The sequence below is a fragment of the Rattus rattus genome, chromosome 3, assembly GCF_011064425.1.
Source record: "Rattus rattus isolate New Zealand chromosome 3, Rrattus_CSIRO_v1, whole genome shotgun sequence".
Lineage (NCBI taxonomy): Eukaryota > Metazoa > Chordata > Mammalia > Rodentia > Muridae > Rattus > Rattus rattus.
Window position 1 is genome coordinate 49,050,606 of NC_046156.1, and position 12,209 is coordinate 49,062,814.

The following is a 12,209-nucleotide window of genomic DNA, read 5'->3' on the forward strand; positions in this document are numbered from 1 at the left end:
AAACAGAAACCAGGTAGCCCCCAAACTACCATCACCACAGACATTTATTTTTAAGTATGCGCTCAATGCAAAACCATAGAGTGTTATGTCCTATTTGCAGAGCATACCTTGCTATTGCCAAACACTTTGTCAGACATTTCCTCATGCAGATCACCAGATAGCCCACAAAGTTTGGCAGCAGGAATGGGAAATTTTGCTGAATTTGGAAGTAGGACAGTTGGACTCAAATCTTGTCTTCACCACTTCCTGTCAGGATGACATTGAAAAAAGCCCTTCAACCTGGTGCTCATCTCCATTTCCTCCTCTGTAGAGCAGTGATAAGATCATCTTCCTGCCTTACAGACAAGACAGTGGGGAGGGATAGCAGAGATGAGAGGAAACAGCGGACCACCTACTCTGCACCAAGTCATGTAATGCATTGCTTAATTCTCACCTCAGTCCTGCAAAGCTCCATTCACTACTTCTTACTCATCACCAGAGGACACTGGGAGTCAAAAGAAAAGTAGCTTTCCCAAGGTCATCCACTGGAATTCAGCCACTTCTGCTTAACCCCCTGATCTTCATAAAACCGTAATGTCTTCGAAGTGAGACCGAATCTACAGTGCCTGATACTGTCCTAAGACTATTGGTGGAGACAAAGAGAAACACTCGGTGACTAAGGTCACAGAGTGTGTCAGAGACAAGGATGGAACTAGAAGCCAGCTCTCCCAATCCCTGACCTTTTGAAGCCCTTTCATTTAACCACGCTGCCCCCAGGACTCAGGAAAAGACATAGAGAGAGACACACTGCTTATTTATTCAGACCAGCTGTTCCAAGTCTATTTTAAGATAAGCACTTTGAAAATCATGGAAGGTTGGTATCAAGTGTATCATTAAATATTCCATATTAATTGACCCTTTGGAGAATCCCCATGTGAACAGCACATGCTGTTAACTTCCTATTATGGAAGCAGCACAAAGGCCAACTTCTGCAACACATACTTTGAAAGGACACTCAGACAGCAGCACAAAACACAATTCTAATATATTTTTTTCCCGAGGATCAAAAGCAATGACATTTTGCTGAATGTGGTTCTGTCCACTAAATGCCAAAGACAAAACAAAGCCAAAATATAGATTAGATTGGCCACATCACTATGCAGAGTCTGTCCTCATGAGCACTAGAGATTTTGAGAGATGGGAGAGGGCCTATAGAATAGTATCACTCCACATAATGGGCATATGAATTAATAAGCATAGTTAAGCACAGAAGACGGAGGGGACCATGTCATGACATTCATTTAAAGCAGTGGTGCTCCTGGATCCCAGGTAAATAAATATAAGCATGCCTAACTCCAGACTCAGCATTAAACCATATACTCTGCCCCACCTGTCACAAAGCACAGTATTAACTGGCCCTCATTAATTTCCTACATTTCCCTATATGATTATATTCTCTTTGCCCATCAAGCACGTGCCAAATGTCTGACCCTTCTTTGAATAGTGAGATAAATGGTATCGAATCATTCAAATGCAGCATTTGATACCTCAAACCAATATGACACTTCAGTATCTGACAAGCACAGAGTGTCATTAACAACATCTGCACACCAACCAGAGAACACTCCAATGAGGTCACATCAATGCAATCAGACAGCAATGCAGTTAGGCAGAGAAGACCTCTCTCCGTTTCACGCGTAGCTTTGCCAACAGCCCTAGCTGGAGACTTGAGTTCATGTTAAATGTTCTAACTCAAACTTGACTCCTCTATAAACCACTTCTTAGTACACATAACTAATCCCCTCCAGGCCTCAGAGTGTTTATCACTCATAGTGTCTTCTCTTTAAATAAGAAAATATGTGACAGGTGCCTCCTAAGTGAGACTTAGAAGCCTTGGGCAGGCTTCTGAGGAAGTGGTGGTGATGGTTATTGTAAAATGTCTCTGCATCTACTGTGCACTTGTGGCCAGTCACAGGCCTAGCTCACTCAGGCAGAATGCTTTTTGGTTAGGTCTATTTTAGAGACTAAGGCAGCTCGAGAAATGGCAGGTTCCCGTCATTTTCAAAAAGTCTACTCAGTTGTAAAATAGGAAGATAATATTATCTGCAGGGGTCATCAACAGCACTGGTATCTGAGGTTTATAATAACACAGGTAGAGTTGAATCCATCACAAAATTCATATAGTTATCTTTGAAAGGACAGTAAATGAATAGTCACCATTTTCAATCCATTAATGAACTCATGTTTACTTATGTATGTCTATTAATTGTGATTCCTTGTGTCAAATCCAAACATACATTATCATACGTTAGTCTATGACAGGCTCAACCAAGTCACAGCATGACAGGGAGATGACCCTGCCAAACAAGGCATACTGCACTGACCCAGCCACACCGGGTTACTGTACAAAGCAGCATATACTCAGCCACTCCCGTAAGGGGACTCAGGAAAGACCCCTGACCCAAAAGAGCGCTGGACCAACTCTTCGAGCAAAAGAGGAAGAGCTCTGGAAACAAAGAAGATGGCACCCAAATGTGCACACTGGCCTTTAAAAGCACAGCTCATCCATGAAAGCATAAGAGTCAGGAGTACCAAGGGGGAGGCTTACAAGACGGAACAGGACCAGACCATGAGTGCTTATACACTCTCAAAGGATTCTGGAGTTCATCGGAGGCCTATCAGGAACCATCAGAACAGTTGGAAGGAAGTTCATAACCACTTATCTTCCCCAGTGATCCCGGTCGAAACCAGAGTTGTTCTTCATCACAGTCAATGTTCATCATCAAATCTTAGTGATTTTCTCTTGAAAGTATACCCTGAATCATAATGGACGTGACACATGTGCTTGCGAATGAAAGGATAAAGAAGAGAACTGAGGAGGAGGAAGAGGAGGAGAAGGAGGAGGAGGAGGAAGGGTAGAGGAGAAATTTTCTTTCTTTTGTTTTGTTTTGTTGTTTTTCCAGGAGGACTTATCATTCACTCATGGTACAAGAGAGAATGGACCACCTATGGGTACAAAAGCAGACATGGGAACTGAAGAGAGCCTTCCTCTGATTTTTGTCTGTTTTCTCTGCAGATCAGAAAGCAACACCATCAGTGCAAAGGAATGATGGGAGAGAAGAAAGTGACAGAGGATACATGAAAGCAAAAAAGAAATGCACTAAGAAGTCACCTTGGGCAGCCAGAAAATAAATGACTAGAACAGTTCTCAAAGTGCTTAGTGTCAAAACTCCTTCATAGTCTTTAAAACACTGGCTGCTGAAATCTATTAGCAGCTTGTGTTTGGGGCAGTCACATATCAATGTTTGACTGAAGTTCTCCTTATACACAAGTCTATAGTCCATCAGGAGTTACAGCAATAGCATCAGTAATATGCAGCCTTCAGAAAACTTCAGTGGGAAGATGCTGTGTTAATATTATAAATGGGGTCAGATTTAAGGAACACACAAAGGCCTCTCTGAAACTGTATGGAGTCCCAAGCTTTGAGAACACCTAGTCTAGATCATCAGAATTGACAGAGTAGGGTAGATTGGAGCGCTCACTGGAAGTTTAGGGATCATGAACTTCACGTAAGAAGAGTCCCTGTAGTATGGTTTTCTCCCATCACCTTTAGCAGCTCAACTAGACAGGAAATAAGTAACAGACTGGATTTAGCGAGGGTTCTGTTTACCCAAAGGAACATGATAAATAAGCAAAGGCAGGCAAGTATTCGGAAGGTTCTGGAAAGTGAGCTGTGTAGGAAGAAAGCAAAGCCTTGACGGCAGTGAGGAGGTGGTAGAGGCAAAGAGTTCAAAAGATCACTGGATTTTAGGTATTAGCAGAATAAGCCAGAGAGAAGGGGGCAGTGATGGAGTGGGATGCTTGAAACTGAGACACCGGAGGGGAACTGGTAAGAAACCAATTCAACAGCCCAAACTGAATGTGATCTCTCCCAGCCTCCCAAGCACAACCTAGGGCAGATTCACGCTGTCCACACTCAGAGGTCCCAACGGCCTGTCCATTGCAGGTCTTAACTACTTCTCTCGGCTTCTATATCCCTCTCCAGCCTTTGACTCCCTCCCTCCCTCCCATTTCTGGTCTCATTCTCTCTTGACCCAGCTCTACCCACAGCCTTGTCCATGCCCAGTATCACCATGGCTAATATATCGTGACTGCTGTTGTGTTTTCTACCATAACCAGGCTTCACCCAAGAAAGGATGGAGGTCACGATGGAGGCAGACATAAGCTGCCAATGCAGATTCAGAGTCCAGAGTGAAAACTTAGCACCATGCTTGTCACGAGATGATCCAAGAAAGAGAATATGGCCTGAATATAACTAAGGTTGAAATGAACATGTGTCAAAGGAAAGTTTCCACGAGAAGAGCTGGCAAAGAAAGCGGAGCAGAATAAGAGCTGTAAGAGAAGTGTTGAGGGCAGAACATGAAGGGAGGAGGAAGGCGGCGGTCAGCCGCCATAGAATTTATGAAAAATGATGAAAGGAGGGAAGATCTATGGATTCATACATTGCATAAGTCTCATCTACACGACAAATTCTCCCATTGCAAATATATATATTATAATATTTTACATATTATATATATTTATATTTTATATATTATATATATATATAATATATATGAAAGAAAAGCACTCTCGATGGCCTCAACCACGACATCCATGGGATGGTAGCCTCACAGATAAAGCTTCAGTTTCTGTAAACCCTGACTGAGTCACCAACTGGACCATCAGAGCAAATGTTTAGAATATGGTATCCATGTTGCAGGAAAGGGCAATGATCCACGTGGACGTTACAATCCCACAGGCAGAGGATCCAAAAGAACAATTTAACAGATAAAAAGGTAGCTGACTTCTGCGAAGATGAAATAATGACATTATTCTGAGTGAATTAGAAAAGTAACCAAGACACCATTCTTCTCGCGCAATGAGAGCATTGTGCCCCTCCATTCTCTCTAAGCTAATAATCTATACACACCACCGCTTTATGCGGGAGACAGAAAGTGCCGGCATGTAAGTCTGAAGTGATACAATTATAGGGTTGGTAAATATATGGTTATGTGCAAAAGAAATAAAGCTCTTCCTGTAACTCTAGCAGTAACATAAAAATGACACTGGGTATTAGCAGGTTGGAACATTAACCCTGGGTACAACAATCAGACATGCTTTAACAAATGCCCCATCACCAATTCTCTGCTTACTAAAGAAAAACATGGAAATGTAGAAAAAAACGTGGAAAGCAGTAACCCTTGACTTGAAATGGTATTCAAAAGAAAACCTTTAGGAACATATTGAATTTATATTATTTTTGTTTGCTCACAGGCAAATATGCACACATGTGTGTATACATATACAAGAATAGTATAGTATACAACTGGCATAACATTTTATGTTTTGTTTTTTGCTTTTGAGATGCGGTTTCAGATAGCCCAGTCTGGCCTTGAACTCCTAATCTTCCCGCCTTCAGTTCCCAAATGCTGGGATTACAGGTATAAACCACAACACCTGACTTGAATCTGTATAAATCCAAAGGTGTTTTTAGTGGATATAAAATAAACTCTCTAAATACAAAGAAAATGACTTCTTTTTAACCGTTTTTCTCTACTAGCCACTACCTCAATTTCCTACTCTCTTTTTAACAAAATTAACCTCAAAGAAACATTTACACCTAGAAACATTACACCTGTCCTCTCCCAATCTCTCTTCTCCTCCATATAGTGTTTGCCTTCCAGAATATCAAATTTCTCTTTTGTCAAGGTCACCAAGGAACTTTAGACTGTGTGGATCTCTAGTCTATCCTCTGGGTGGCTACTGGACATCGAAGCATACCAGCTTCTGGTCTTCCTCCCTTTCTTTCTCATACGTCCTTATCTCTAGAGCTGTGAATGACAGCTCTATCACTCCAGCAGCTCAGGCCGGACTCATGGAGTCACCGTTGATTCCCATCTTCTTCTCATACCCTCTCAGCTGAGCACAGCAGTGTAGCCAGCTGGTCCCCACCCTCCAAATGCAGGCAGAACTCTATCATTCACCACCCACCCACCGCTCCTGTCCTAATCACGGATTCCAGGCCTTTTGTCTGAATGGCATCACAGGCCCAAGCCTTCCATCCTTGCAAAACAGCAGCCAGAGTGATCCTGTTAACAAGGTAAGTTGGGTCACATCGTGACTTCCCTGTGACCTTCCCTCAGGGTGAAAGCCAAAGTTAATATAAGGAGCCCCAAGTACCCATTATCTCCCCCAAATACATTCCTTCTCTTCCATCCTCCCCCTCCTCCAGCTTCGGCCTTCCTGCTAGTCTAGTGTTCCTGGGGCTAATTGCCTCAGTGTCTTCCCATCTGTGACCCTCTGCTGAGAATATTCTTTTGGTTTGGTTTCAGACACCTACATTCCCTGGCTCCCTTCAAGTTTCTGCCTAACTATTGCCTTCTTGGAGAAGGCTCTCTTACATAACCTACCTTCTCTGAAATGGCATTTGTCTCTGTTCTCTTACGCAGCTTCAGATGGCCTCGTTGAACATTATATCACACGGTCATCTACTCCTTTATTGTTTATCTCCTCAACACCATGAGCATCCCTTTAAGGAAAAGACTGTGTGGCTTTTGTTTGGTGCTTTAAGTCAGTATCCTAGACAAGACTCGTTGTAAGAACAAATAACTATTTGTTGGTGGAACTCTTCAAGGATGAACAATTCGTCTTAAGATAATTTCAAGTTTCTCCAGGCTGTATATAATGGTCATAAACCTCACTAAATATAAGAATACCATTCCAAGGCATTGGTTGGCCCAAATAAATAAAATAATACTTCTAAAATATTCTCAGCAATTACAAATCTCTGATTAGTTTTATATACATTGAGGGAGCTCTTTTTAGCCACTAAAAATGACTTAAAGACACTAAGCCCATCCCTTTCTCGCAAGGGCACAGTGATCAACAGAGCTCCTCAATGACCCCCTAATGTACATTATATCCCAGCCATAATACTGTTTGTGATGAAAATCAAATCTGTCTAGTATACACACATATGAAAGCATTGAATTTTCAGTGTTCACCAGAAATCACTTAACTTTATATTAATCTTTATAACAGACCACAATAGATATAAAACAAATGTGGCATTTACTTTTTGTTTTGTTTTAGCCAAGATTTGCCCGAAACTCACTACTTAGTCAGGATGACTCTGAGATCTTTGTCCCCACTGCCTGCAATTTCTGAGTGCCAAGCGCTCTAGTAACAGGCATGGGCTACCATATGCAGGTAACCTCCCTGTGCCATTATGAATGAAAGCAAAACCTGCATTAGTATTTCCTGAGTATTTGTTTCTTATTGAAGATCATCATCTTATCGAGAAGATGACACCAGAGAGAAACTGTGCTCCACAGCTTGGAAGAACAATAAGCAAGAGAGGTAGGCCCTCCTTCATGTTTCTTTCTGCTATGAAGACGAATAAGCTAGCTTATGAATACTGCAATATTCCAACCTATAATTGAACAATCATTATTTACAGTGTTATTTGTCTTTTAATGCAAACATGACCAAAGGCTGACAAAGGGGAAATAGAATAACACCCCACTTGCTGGAATAAACACCCTTATTAAAAGAGGCTGCTCATTTTATAGCGGGGGGGGGGCGGGGCAAGAAGCAAAATGGCAAATAAATTCCCCTTTGCTAGCATTTGTCAAAAAATTTTCTGAATACCCCAAACTCAGGGGTTACCTTCTAATTACTCCCCACACTGAAAGCTCCTGTGTCATAAGGAAATAATATTTTTCAAATAATTATCTTCAACAGAAAAAAAGTCAGGTATAGAAAGACCAACTCTTGGAAATAGCAAAAACCAAACAAAATAGTATTAGGAAGAGCATCTCTAACTTCAGAAGAGCAAGTTCTGCTGGGATGCGGTCACACTTGGGAGCTAGAATTGTAAACAGAGGAAAACATGGTCATATAAAAGGTAGTTGGTGCAACCTATGGGAGGAAGTCAAGCAAACCCTTCCTGAAGAGACAGGGACCTGGAGGGAGGCAGGGAATAAGGAAGAGTGGGTGCTTGGAAAGAAATGGGAACACCCCCAACACAGGAGACACCAAAAACGCCAAGGCTATGGCTTCTTCCTCATGCACTACGAAGACAGCTGATAGGGTAGGAAACTCAGAACCAGGAACAACCAGAGCCTTTCCCAAGAATGTTACGTGAGGCAGAAGTATTTACAGATGCTAGCAGAAAGGAACTTGCAGGTCTTTGTGATTTAAATCTTAATTGTATCCTGATACCCAAAAATAACATTTTAGGTTATTTTGCTAATAATGAACATTTACTACATATGTGCTGAGTATTGGGGGCATGTTATATGACACCTTATTTCACAGAAGCATTTACTAGGTCTCGATTCATGATGTAATAAAGGCCTATATTATGCAAATGTATATACCTAGCTCTTAACCTCTCTGTAGTGGGGCCGAGAATAAAGAAGGATATAAAACCAGATGGCTCCCACTCAGGACTAGCTTTTTGGGACCATGTTCTCCCCAAGTTCATCACAGGAGAAATCACTGAGTTTGGAATCAGAAAACTCAGAGGTGGGCTGATTTAAAAACTCAGAAGAGAAATCTAATGAAAAGCCATTTCACTGCCCTACTTACCTCATTACAATCTGGTGGTTTATTGATATCAGTGTAATAATTCCTTGAGGGCAAGTATCTGGGTATGTTCACTGTAGTGGCCTCAGTGGGGAATAGAACTCTTAGAGAATTGTGCCTGCTCCTTCTCATTAATGATGCTCATAAAGATCCTCAGTCATCAAACCGATCCCATTATAGACAATGCATTTTAAGAGAAGAATGAGGAGAGCCCATCTGACAAGATCCCATTCGCTGTTACCAGTCAAATAAAGGTTTGCATGTCAAAAAGTGCTCAGCTATTCAGGAACAAAGGGAGGGAGGGAGGGAGGGAGGGACAGAGGAGGGAGGAAAGAAGGAAAAAAAGGAAAGGAAAGGAAGGAAGAAAGGAAGGAAGGAAGGAAGAAAAAAGAAAGAAGAGAGAAATGTCATTATTAAGGACACTTTAATGAGTAACTGCTGGAAGTTCTAGAAACTAAACTTCGAGGGGATGTGCACAGCACGTAGCATCAAAGCACAAGAAACCATGCTGTTACTGAGACTACTAGTCGAATGGAATTGGAGATGTAGGAACTCCTGTGAACCACATGACCTTATTCCTAACGGTAACTCAGACAGCATGGAAACAGCCACTGAGCCCGTCCACAGGATTGTCTATAGCTTCCACAGGATAAGCAGTCACCCATCATTCAGGTTTGTAAGAGAGTCTAAAATATTTGATCCTTATTGTAAATACATGTGGCGCCCACTGCTTATATGTTTGCTCTTCTTTTCTTGGGGACTGCCTACCAACAGGTCGAAGGCGGATCATCAGGGGACACAGAATTTGAAGTGAGCATCGACCCTAATGAAATACTGATAACCAGGGCGAGTGCGGGAGTTCTGCTTTAAATATGAGATTATTAAACTGCATAAGGTCATTTCTTCCTGCAAGGACACAGCTCTGGTTAAGTGGCTGAGGCTCCGAATCATACAGGGCCAGTGCTAAGATATGTCACTAAAAGAGCTCTTTTCTTTCCTTTTTAAGTTGAAAGGTTTTCTTTTCCTTTTTCGTGTGTGTGTGTGTGTGTGTGTGTGTGTGTGTGTGTGTGTGTGTGTGTGTGTGAGTGAAAGAGAAAATAGAAGTTCTGAGTTGCGTTGAACACCCTCTGAACAGAAAGTTTCCGACAGGCCAAAAAAAAGCAGCACTGAGCTGCACTGTGGCTTTTTGAGCTGTCTCTGAGGAGACCACTGTCTTCCATGCCTTCCAGGGCTGGATTTTAATCAGAACTCCCAAGGAGGTGGCTCCAAGCAAAGCTAAGGCCCGCAGGAGCCCGAGTGCCTCCATGCTACCTGAGCACAAGACCCAATGAAAGAAAGCAGAATCTCCAGAAAAACTTCTCACTTCCTGCAGCTGGTGAGAAGGCTGGACTGCCTTCCCTTATGTTTTCAGACAAGCTATAAACACAACCTTCCAGTTTGCTAACACGGGCTTAGGGGGTCGGGGAGGGAAACTTCAGGAAGGCTTTCTGTGTCCCGCTCTTTTTTTTTTTTTTTTTAATTTCCTCTGAGCAGATAACGGTACCAAACGCCGTCCACTTCCTAGAGTCCTCATGTATGGCATAGTTCCTCTTTCCAGAACGTGGGGACCAAACGGAAAGCAAAAAACAAGTCGAAGCAAAATTATCCCATCACTTCATTTCATACCTTCTCATTGTTATTTTAAAGCCGGATCCCTCTTTGTTATCTCACACACACACACACACACACACACACACACGCACACGCACACGCACACGCACACACACGGCGGGGGAGGAGGGGACAGGAAGGTGAAACAGCGTCCTAAGATAACTTATTTCTCCCCGCCTCCCAGAGACCATTAGGATTCCATACACCATCTCCCGACGCAAGGCTTTAGTTCTGCTTAGAAGCTAAATCATTTCAAGGCAAGTGAGGAGAAGCCCCCAAGCTGAGAACTGAGAGGCAGGGCAAAGCGGAGCGCACCTAGATGTTTGCATTTACACAAAGAAATTATCCGGATGATTAATGGGAGCCCCTGACGGGCAGCGGGGTCGCGGGGTGGCCTCCATACCTGGGACATCTGGGGTCTCAGGTTGATCTCCTTCAGATTGATGGAGTGTGGCCGCAGGTTGTTGAGCAGCTGGCAGAGCAGGACTCCATCGCGGAGGGTCTGCGCCAGGTCGAACACCTGCGCCGAGTCCCAGGTCACCCGGTGGTTGGCGGGCAGCACTTTGCAGTGGATGAGCCACTGAGCGCACTGCTTCCACGGCTCCATGTCCGACGGCTCCGGGAACCGGCCGGGCCGGGGCGGGCGGTGACTCCGAGGTGGCTGCCGCGCAGCGTCAGCGCCCCGCCGACGCCAGTCGCGCCGGTGGCCCCTGAGTCTCTCTGCCTTTCTGGTGCGGGCGCCGCTGCCCGCAGCTCGGGGACGCGGCGTAGAACTCGCCTCGGGTCCCCGCCCGGATGCGCCGCGGCCCGGCCGCCGCTGCAGCAGCGAGTGCCGCGCGCTCTCGGTGCGCCCCGGCTGGCTCGGCTGAGCACTGGCTTCCGACTCGCGAGCCTGGCGCCCCGCGACTGAGCATGCCCAGCGCGCCTGGCTGGTCTGTGCGGTCCGCGAGTCCCCGGAGGCGCGGGTGCGAGCTTGCCCGCCGCCCTGGCTGGGGGTCGGGGGCTGAGGGCGGGGCGGCTGGGGGGAGGAGCGGGCCGAGTTGGGGCGGCGGCCACAAAGGGGATCCCGGCGCCCCCGCCCTCCCGTGAACCCTCGGATGCGCGGGGCTTGCACAACCCCGGGGCGTCCAGGGATTAGCCCAACGGCGCGGCTTCCTAGGAAGTGTGGCTAAATACTGAGATTCGCAGGGGTGTCCCCCGGGACACCCTAAACAATGAATGTGATTTAAATTAAGAGGGTCTCAGAAGAGCCGAGGCTTAACTGGGACACAGGGAGCCTGGAGAAATAAGATGTGTGCACTCCGCGGCATCTGGAGAACGCAGCGTGGAAAGTTTGTGATCGGCCCCTGGATCCGCCTCCTCCAGGTCCATCCTCAGCCCCTTCCTCCAAGTTAGTTTGTTCTGAGGATGTTTTGACACCTTGAAAGTGCGTGACGTGGGGACAGTTGCAGCTTCAGCCTATGTGGAGGGAAAGAGTTGGGTTTTGCGTACCTCCCAGTCTAGGAACTGTTCACTAAAGCAGTCCTGCGCCTTTTGCTGATCCTCAAAAACCTGCCTGAGAAAAAAAAAACAGGCCAGTGACACCGAGGCAAGAGCGCGCATGCGTCGGTGGCTTGCCACCAGGTTTGAGCTCAAATCGCTTCAGCACTGGGTCAGCATATTTGGAGAACCCTGGGGAAAATTGGAAAGTGCACCCCCCACATCAACTCTGTCACAATGAGGCAAGGCACTCCCTGTTTGTTTTATTCCCGGTGCCCTACAAAGCCGAAAAGGGTGCCTAAGCTATTTGTAGCAATATATTACTACACTGAACCCTGACAGCTCCCTGTAAATGCCCCCTCTTCGCTACATTTTTAAAATATGAAATCCAGTTTGTTGGGATTTTATATCTTGTGTTGTTGTTGTTTCATTAGATATTTGTAGCTCAAATTTTCCAGTGTGGATCATAT

The 12,209-nt window shown here is 44.9% G+C and overlaps 1 protein-coding gene across 1 annotated transcript in view; it reads right to left on the reverse strand.

Moving 5' to 3' along the window:
- The window catches only part of Vav3 (vav guanine nucleotide exchange factor 3), a 331,496-nt gene extending 320,566 nt beyond the window's left edge, over positions 1-10,930 (reverse strand). Inside the window, exon 1 of the mRNA XM_032897450.1 lies at positions 10,664-10,930. Within this exon, the coding sequence (XP_032753341.1) occupies positions 10,664-10,867 (204 nt within the window). The 5' untranslated portion in view covers positions 10,868-10,930. The remainder of the gene's footprint in view (positions 1-10,663) is intronic.
- Between the last annotated feature and the right edge of the window lie 1,279 nt (positions 10,931-12,209).